General features: G+C 44.2%; 1 protein-coding gene across 1 annotated transcript; it reads right to left on the bottom strand.

Annotated features, from left to right (window-relative positions):
* Positions 1–7,186: 7,186 nt before the first annotated feature.
* LOC309539759 (tigger transposable element-derived protein 1-like) lies at positions 7,187–8,500 on the bottom strand (the record flags this gene model as incomplete). Its single annotated transcript, XM_082236108.1, has 2 exons — positions 8,381–8,500; positions 7,187–8,302 (listed from the first exon to the last, which is right to left on the bottom strand). The coding sequence occupies exon 2, from the start codon at positions 7,754–7,756 to the stop codon at positions 7,187–7,189; it is 570 nt and encodes a 189-aa protein (XP_082092234.1). The 5' UTR covers positions 7,757–8,302; positions 8,381–8,500.
* Positions 8,501–9,974: the final 1,474 nt, after the last annotated feature.

Below are 9,974 nucleotides of genomic sequence, written 5' to 3' on the forward strand. Positions count from 1 at the left end.
CATATATCTAGCCCAGGGCCCCTGGTGACTTGCGAAGATGGGCTACATTTACAATACAATGCAGCCAATCTCTGGCAGAGCTCCATGCAAATTTGCCTTTGGAGCTTTGGGCTGCAATTATAGTCTGTCATAGCAGGGCAGAGGAGAAGCACATCTCTGGATAAAAAATGTTTTGCAAGTTGTAACTGCAGCCAATCACTTGGTAGAATAGGGGAGCTGGTTTTTAAATGGAAAAGTGGTTTATCCAATCTACCAGTGACCAGCTAATTTAACAACAAAACTTCCAAAACTCCTCTGGCATCTCATCTGCCCAGGTGATGGCCATCTTGAATGGTGACCTTGACCACCCCACCCTGAGCAATCTACTCAAGACGTGCCTACAACTTTCTAATCTACTGCAGGACAAACTCCACACCATTTTAATTGATACGACAGCCCAAAGTTTCTCACGTTGGTCCTCCCTCTCTTTGGCTAAAATGAAATCTTAAATATTCTGCTCCTGACCTTTGGTGGAAGGGGGATTTAATTACCTGGACAGTTTACATAAATTATATGGCCTGTTTGTCTAAGATTAATCCTTTGCGGAGATCAATAGAACCGGGGAACGTCCAGAGAAAATGGCTCCTTGAAAATGCCACCAAAGGTCATAAGAATCTTTCAGTACAAAAGGGCAGAGAGGAGTGGGAGAGACAGTCTGTGACACGTCCTTGTCATCATCAGCGTGGTGTGTGTTACCCGTCCTGTCTGCCTTCTCCAGCCACGGAATGATTTATCAGTTTAGAGGACAAAGAATACAAACTTAAGACGGATCAGAACGGATACACTTCTCTGACCACTGTCAGATCAAATGGTGGGTCTTTCTTGAATGTTCTGAAGCTACCCATGATTATTTTTTAAATGATTGTTCTGATGTTTTTGATAAAATGGCACTCTTAAAAAATAGGCTCCTTGAGAAATGCTCACTGATTCATTTGTTTGCCCAGACTTGACTCCTTCAATCAGTGGCGTCATCTGAGCGTCCTTGTAGCACTAGCAGGCTATAGGTCCTCCTTGAGAGTTTCCCCATGGTTGGTCACTATGAGAACAAGGATTTTTGATTTGATGGGCCATTGGCCTGATTCATCAGGCTCTTTTCATATTCTTAGGTGACATCATCCAATGTGATTGCTGGTTGGTTGAGATTACCCCTTGGCTGATTGGCTGGGATGGTCCTCCTTCTCCGCTGCATTTATTTACCCTCAGTGGCATCATCAGCTGACAAATCAGGTTGGTTACAGAACATCGTGCTATTGTTATGTTCACTATGTGACCTCTGATTGGCTAGGCTTAGCCAAGTGGCTCATGCCATACCTGAATGTTTGTGCAATTAAAAGTGTGTTTAAGGATCTGCACTAAAACACCTCTTTGCGATAATAATAATAATAATAATAATAATAATAATAATAATAATAATAACCTAGAGAATATTTGGCAGTGCTAATCTTAAATCAAATTTAAGCCCAAATCTTTGGTGATAGAACCCTGCAGATTCTATCGGAAAAGCTGGTATCACTGGGTCAAGTTCATCTGTTTCATTGAATCAATTAAACTAAAAGGTTTTAATTGGATTGGGGGGGAGTGCAATTAATAGCTACTATTTTGAACTTATGGTATTATCTTCCTTGGTAAGTTGCGCAACCGCTATTTTGAATAATGCTTTTTTATAGGGCTTTGTTTGTTTGTTTGTTTATTGGATCTTGGGGGGCTCACAAGATTAAAATACAAGGTAAAAGCACAAATAAATAGTTAAAATGAAAACAACAAAACAATAGCCACCCCTCCCACAAACACGTTTAAAAAGCTGTAGAATATTAATCAGAGCAGGGTAGAGTATGAATTTATGGAACGAAGGGGTGATGGCCTGAAAAAAGTTTGGGAACTGCTAGTCTAGCCCTTGAGATATTTAGTTGCCTTTGCAGCAAAAACTCTGTGACGATTCTTTACCGTGCTCTCTGTCTTTAGGCTGCAAGAGCATCTTCTCTTGCGTTAATGGCTTTCTTTTCCTTCTGCGCTATCTTATTATTGCAACTGGTTACTCCTTTAATTGCAGCAACAGCTGTTCTCACCTTTCTTGATTCTTCCCCGGCCACAGTTGCTTCTAACATCTGCCCCTCAACATGCTACCGCTGTGCAATCACATCAGCATGTGGGCCTGTCTTTTGCCAGCTAGGAGCCTTGTGGGGACATTGGATACGACTGGCATATGGGCTGGGGAAGCAATTACTTTGAACTTGTTCGCGGGTCTTTTATTGCTGCTCATAGATTTTAATGGCACTTTCAGACACCCGTTAAATAGGTGGCACTTTAGGTTAGGCTGGAGGCCCCGAGGTGCTTAAAAATAAATAAATACTGCCCCCTTACCTTTCTTCAAAGCAACATGGCCAACCTAGGTTATCTCAGGGTCAACCAAGGGGCAACATGTCCCTGAGTATGGTGCATCTTATCTTACTATATAATAAAAATGCAAAGCTGTTGTCACACAGCCCCCATTGGAAGATTTGTAGTGCTTCATAAGAGAAGTGAACTAATGTCAGTGTACAGGAAGAAACAAATATCACCAGTGTCGAAGCAATGATTCTTCAACATCAACTTTGTTGAATTGGTCATGTTGTTCAGATGCCTGATTATCATCTTCCAAAGCAACTACAGTGGTACCTCTGGTTACGTATTTAATTTGTTCCAGAGGTCCGTTCTTAACCTGAAACTGTTCTTAACCTGAAGACCACTTTAGCTAATGGGGCCTCCTGCTGCCGCCGCACCGCCATGTGATTTCTGTTCTCATCCTGAAGCAAAGTTCTTAACCTGAGGTACTATTTCTGGGTTAGCGGAGTCTGTAACCTGAAGTGTATGTAACCTGAAGTGTATGTTACCCGAGGTACCACTGTACTCTATTCCCAACTTAAGCATGGAAAGCGATGTACAGGTGGACAACAAAAGAGATTTAAAGACACTCTCAAGGCATCTCTTAAAAAATGTAATATAAGCACTGATAATTGGGAAACACTGGCCTGCGAGCGCTCCAATTGGAGAACAGCCTTACCAAAGGCATCATGGACTTCAAAGAAGCACGAACTCAGGATGAAAGAGAGAAAGGAGCTAAGAGGAAGGCAAGTTTGACAAATCCTCACCATGATCAACTCCCACCCAAAAACCTATGTCCCCACTGTGGAAGGATGTTTGGATCCAGAATTGGCCTCCTCAGTCACTTACAGACACACCATTGAGTTCGTGTTTGTGAAAGACAGTCTTACTCGGCTACAAGTGATCACAGAAGAAGAAGAAGAAGAAGAAGAAGAAGAAGAAGAAGAAGAAGAAGAAGAAGAGGAACAAGAAGAAGAAGAGGAAGAAGAAGAAGAAGAGGAAGAAGAAGAAGAAGAAGAAGAAGAAGAAGAAGAAGAAGAAGAGGAGGAGGAGGAGGAGGAGGAGGAGGAGGAAGAAGAAGAAGAAGAAGAAGAAGAAGAAGGAGGAGGAGGAGGAGGAGGAGGAGGAGGAGGAGGAGGGTGTGATGGAGTATTGGTGAGTGGAGTGAACATAGGCTCAGCCCCAATAATTTATTATTTTTATAGCTCCATCATGGGCACGATACTTTAGAGAGAGATACTCTTATGCTCTCTAATATTATTATACTCTCTATTTTCTTATAAAGAGGTTCCTGCCCGATATTTGCAAAATGCTGTATTATTAAGAGGTTCCCATTTCTATTTGTATTTTGCCAACTCATAAGGTTGCCATAATCTGTGCTTCAGTAGCAGATTTCACTGCCAACAGTGGCTTAAAGAGGCTTAAAAGGCTGCAGACTTTGTTTATCATTTGCTTCCCCTGCCCTTGAGATACTCAAATGTATCTGATAGGGAGGTTAATTGGCAAAACCACCATATTTCTGCATATATCTGCATGTTCTCTGCCTTAATTTGAGACCTCGTTTGTCTCCTTAAAACTGCAGTAATTGCATCCAAAGATCGGCTAACACTGGCTTTGATTTTGCAAATGCATGATGGACCATTTTCCATACTCCACTCCATCCCACCTGCAGAACCGCTTTCTTCCTCGTCAACACATTTAGAAGTTTTGTTAGCTGGTTTCCAAGTACTTAACTAACTAGGAACCTTGATTTAGCTGACGCTTGCTTTCTCAAAGGAAAAAGATGTGAGACAGCTCAGCCCTCCTGCCATCAAACGACAGGCTTGCACGACAAGTACGAAAAAAATACTGTCCAAATTAACATAATCCACTGCTGGGCATGTTACTAAATTAATCCGATTGGATGTGTGACCTCCTTTTGCTGTGTTTACATCTGACCCCTAAGAAACTATTATCTTTATGATGTTGGTCAGTGAGCTACCTTTTTAAAATATGCATATCCTTTACAGTATGGAAAGATCTGTGTTTCCTACTCCGCCACCCCAAATCCCCAGCCAAGATTGCGCTTCCTTGTGACATCAGCTGGCTCATCTGACAAGGGGACGTCTCCTTCTACAACTGTACGGTTTGCATGCTTTAGGCAACTCTTTCAATTCCTTTGGTCTGGGTTTTCTTGTTGGCTTTAACTTCTACCCGCTCCCTGCCTTTGTGACAGATGCTACCTGTATAGCTGAGGAGATCTGTGCCTCCCTTTGTGACATTTAAAAGGAACCCAAAGCCCATTTGTGTTAATTTCAGGGGTTACTGCTATGGAGGAGCAAAGAGCTACTGACTTTGAGATGACATGCATGGAAGAGATGGAATCAAACAAGCAGGTTAGGAATAAATGCTATCATTTATTGGGGGGCAGAAGCAGTATCAGATACACACACACCATACTTCTGTTTCTTGCCCATTTTGCTGCTCCAGGCTTCTATTTTTATTTGGGGAATGGTGAATGGAAAATGTTCCACTTAGGGAGGCTGTAGCTCTGATCTTGTAACAAACACATGCTCAGCATTCAAGTCCTTCTCATAGGCATCCACCCTAACAGCACAGGAATCTACCTTTGCATCTATTTTACCAAAGGTCAAAGTACTTCTGGGAGGTGAGGGAGGGGCCCAGGATGCCCAGGCAGATGTAGAGTGAGATATGAGATGAGAGCCTCTGTTCCAAGTCTTGGATGCTTGCTGTTGTTGTTTAGTCATTTAGTTGTGTCCGAGTCTTCGCAACCCCATGGACCAGAGCACGCCAGGCACTCCTGTCTTCCATTGCCTCCCGCAGTTTCGTCAAACTCATGCTGGTAGCTTCGAGAACACTGTCCAGCCATCTGGTCCTCTGTGGTCCCCTTCTCCTTGTGCCCTCCATCTTTCCCAACATCAGGGTCTTTTTCAGGGAGTCTTCTCTTCTCATGAGGTGGTCAAAGTGTTGGAGCCTCAGCTTCAGGATCTGTCCTTCCAGTGAGCACTCAGGGCTGATTTCCTTCAGAATGGAGAGGTTTGATCTTCTTGCAGTCCATGGGACTCTCCAGAGTCTCCTCCAGCACCATAATTCAAAAGCATCAATTCTTCGGCGATCAGCCTTCTTTATGGTCCAGCTCTCACTTCCATACATCACTACTTGGAGAACCATAGCTTTAACTATACGGACCTTTGTTGGCAGGGTGATGTCTCTGCTTTTTAAGATGCTGTCTAGGTTTGTCATTGCTTTTCTCCCAAGAAGCAGGCATCTTTAAATTTTGTGACTGCTGTCACCATCTGCATCTGGATGCTTAGGGAACATCTTAATAGTGGGACCACCCACTCACAAACACCCATCCCCTCGCAGATCAGCCTTTGTGATACAGCCAAAACTGTGCTACAAACACACAGAAGCCCAGCAAAAAAAAGTTTGAGATGACTCAGGCAAGGAGCCATGCCGCCTATTGAAAGCAGTGATGTGAAGAAATAAATAAATAGATGAGAGTCACTGCCCATTATGTAACTATGCAGGGGGAATTTGGTGAACTCATGAGCCTGAGTCATAGAAATGGAATGGAATTCAATAGCACCAAGTGCAAGGTCAAATCTTTGTGGGCAAACAGGAAATGTTCTTGTTAGGGCTGGCAGCAAATGGGATGGAAAGAGAAAAGGCGCTGGTTGATCACAAGATAACTGTAAGCCACCACTGTGAAATCACAGCAAAGAGGGCAAATTCCATTCTTGGGATCATGCCCCTCAGAGGTATTTTTTTTGTAAGGAGAGGAGTGTACTCTCTGCATACAAAGACCTGATGAGGCTATCTTTGTTCAGGATGTAGCCAGGATGCGTCACTTCAACCTGGAAAAGGTGAAGAACAGAAGGGAAAAAAGAACAAAGAACAGAAGGGAAACTCATGCTTTCCCAGGCCCCTTGTAACTACGGCTAGAACGTTTAGTTCATACAGTCTGCAAACCTAAATGCACTTACTTGGGAGTATGTTCCATTGATCGCAACAGATCTTGCTTTTGAGAAGAGGTGCACAGGATTTCACTGTAAAAAACGAATCAACTAATAATCTTTCTCTTGATTAAAAGTTGCCTTGGGTGAATTGTGTACCTGATACTTCTCTTTCTGCAGGCCTGTCTGAGACATCAGAGAGGCATAACCTACTGCAGGTGTACAGTGGTGCCTCGCAAGACGAAAAAAATTCATTCCGCGAGTTTTTTCGTCTAGCGAATTTTTCGTCTTGCGAAGCACGAAATCCCATAGGAATGCATTGAAATTCAATTAATGTGTTCCTATGGTCAAAAAAAGTCCAAACAAAGCCAAATTTGGTACAACAAGAGTTTATTAAGTGCTCTTTAAAGTCACACATACTGTAAAGAGCATTTCAAAAACTGAAGGAGCAATAAATTAAGTTTCTAAACATGACAGAAAAACATTTAAAAATCAACAAAGTGTACAGTACATTTTCTAAGACTCTGGGGGACAACTCAAAGAAGGTTCCTCTTCCACTCTTTGCTTCTTGCTGAAGAACCTGTCCATGGTCTGCTGCTCCATCCGCCTTTTCAGCACCTCCCTGAAAGACGACATGACCCTTGTATCAAAAGTGTTCGCAAGGTCACCTGTCAGGTCCTTGTCAGGGTGGTGCCGCTGTGCAAAAGCCTGCACATCTTTCCACTTCTGGCAAATGTCCCTCAGTTCTTTGGAGGACAGGGTCAGACGGTCCTTCATGGGCTTGTGGCCAGGCAACTTGGAGTGATGAAAGTCCTTTTGGGCATCCTCTTTCAAAACAGCCCGGTCTCGTCGCAGTTGAAGACCTGCTGTGGAACGTAGCCCTCCGTCGTCACAACCTCCAGGAACTCCACTGCAAAGTCTTCAGCCGCAGGAACATCAGAACTGGCAGCCTCTCCATGCCTGACCACGCTGTGGATTCCAGATCTCTTCTTGAACTGGTCAAACCAGCCTCTGCTTGCCTTGAAGACTTCTGGCTCGCCTGAGGTTCCTGGCTGTTGCCGGACGAGGTCTGCGTGCAAGGCCTTGGCCTTCTCACAAATGACGGCCTCAGTCACTGTGTCCCCTGCACGCTTCTTCTCTTCTAACCAGATGAGCAGCAACTTCTCCACCTCCTCCAGAACAGCTGGGCGGTTCTTCATGATCCTGGTGACTCCCTTGGCTGCATCAGTCGCAAGGATCTTCTCCCTCATCTTCAGGATGGTCCCGATGGTCGATGGATTCCTCCCGTACTCCCTGGTGAGGTCTGTCACACGCATTCCACCGTCGTGCTTCATTTCCAGCGTAACCTTCGCCTTCTTCCCCTCGCCGGCCTCTGCAGCAGCAGTTTTCTTGGGTCCCATGGCAGCACAGCTCCTACCTTCGCAAACCCAAAAAAATAAATAAATCAGTGCTTCACATCCAAAAAATTCAAAAGCACCCAGCCACCCACCACACAGAAATTCAAACCCAGAATTTTTTTGTTAAAAAAACAGCAGAGTGGCCCAATGGTCACAAAAAATCATAAAAATGCAGAAAAAAACCACACAAGCTTCCAGATTCTTGCAAACCCCTCCTCAACTCTTCCCCCAGCCACCCACCACACAGAAATTCAAACCCAGAATTTTTTTTTTAAAAAACAACAACAGCAGAGTGGCCCAATGGTCACAAAAAATCATAAAAATGCAGAAAACACGCACACACAAGCTTCCAGATTCTTGCAAACCCCTCCCCAACACCAAGTCCTTGAATTCCAAACACCCCAACCCAAAATCCAAAACCCCCCCAAAAAGTTTTAAAAGTTTAACTTACCAAATGGCTGCAAAAGAAGTTTGGGAAAAGCTTCAAAAACCACCAAAGTCTTCAAAAACCTCAAAAAAGGCTACCACACCGCGTGCTATGAGTTGCTCCTCGAAGTCAAGTTGCAACTGCACCTCTTCAAGCAATGCACCCTGGGTATTAACGGTTTTAAGAAAAAGGAAACAAACTTGCAAGACGTTTTCGTCTTGCGAAGCAAGCCCATAGGGAAATTCGTCTTGCGAAGCAGCTCACAAAACGCAAAACCCTTTCGTCTAGCGAGTTTTTCGTCTTGCGAGGCATTCGTCTTGCGGAGCACCACTGTACAGTGCCAGATTTACGTATAAGCTAAACAAGCTATAGCTTAGGGCCCCACTCTCTTGGGAGCCCTAAAAAAGTTTAAAGAGGGGAAAAACTGGATGTACATTTCCAAAATATAAGATAAAAAACTAATAAAATAAAACCTACATACAGGCAACGTGTTTGGTGTTGTGGAGGCTCCTATGATGTAAGTAATGGGCCCCGCCTGTTAGCCTGCTCCCTAAGATATCACTGGTTTGCTCATTTCTATATATAGGTTGTCTTCATTCTGCATGGACTGGTTGCAAATGGCTAAAGATACCTATTGGATCCATAAATTACCATATAACGTATATTAAACACAAAAGACAGTGACAATTTGTTGCTGACAAAGGACAGCTGGACATATAAAGGGCCCCATTACCTTCAGTAACCTAAATCAGGCCCTGCAGGTGTCAGCACTCATTTTAGGTCCATGAGCATAACTGGATTTTCAAGCAAACACCATGGGCACCATCTCCTCTGGTCACTGATTAGCCTGCCCCAAAGAGAAAGAAAGGGAATATGAAACAGACCCGTTAGAATTAATCTGAGGCTTGCAAAGCACATGGGGAGCGGAAAGAGGAAGTGGGAAGGAATGCCACTCTTCCAACTTCCCCCTTCAACTCTATGTATGTTATGTACTGAGTTGAATAGGATCCAAACTGCAGCAGTCTGATTGGTCCTAGAACAATAGGATCCAAACTGCAGCAGTCTGATTGGTCCTAGAACAATAGGATCCAAAATGCAGCAGCCTGATTGGTCCTAGAACAATGTAGCAGTATGATTGGTTGGCAGGAACCACCCAATCCTGCTCCAGATAGAAGTGAATCCCCAACCTGATTGGCTTACAGTAGAATTCTGGAATTAGCCAATCATGTGCAACCCATTGTGTAAATAATGTATATAAAGCAGATACTGTGAGGGGACTTCCATTCATTCATTCCTCCTCACCACTATGAGCTGAATAAAGAGCATGAAATCACTTTGCGACTCTGAGTATATTTCAATGTATTTTTCAGGGAAGAACAAGGTAACCACCCTCATCATCTCATGACCAAGTGAACAATCACTGGCAGAGGAAGAGGAGTGCAGGAGGAGCACACCACGCCCGGCAGCGTGATCCCCAGGGTGTGAGCCCCGTCCGTGTTGTGCACCCCACCCCCACAGGCGGCCCACCCCACCCCCAGGATGCACGCCAGCCCTGCCCCAGCCTGCAGCCTCCCCCCGGTGCTGGAGCATGAAGCTCCTCCACTGGGAGCAATGAGTGTGTGTAGAGGATCAAATGATTTGTGAGCACCAAGAAAAGCCCCCATGGGTGCCATGTTGGTGACCCCTGACCTACTGAAAAGTAGACTCAATCAATCCAAATCTTTCATGGTTAGCCAATAAAGTAGTACAACAAAAATGGAATTCACTCAAAGGGTAGGTTTTTGACTTTGTTTG

This window comes from Podarcis vaucheri (genome assembly GCF_965113315.1).
Source record: "Podarcis vaucheri genome assembly, chromosome: 8".
NCBI classification, from domain to species: Eukaryota; Metazoa; Chordata; class Lepidosauria; order Squamata; family Lacertidae; genus Podarcis; species Podarcis vaucheri.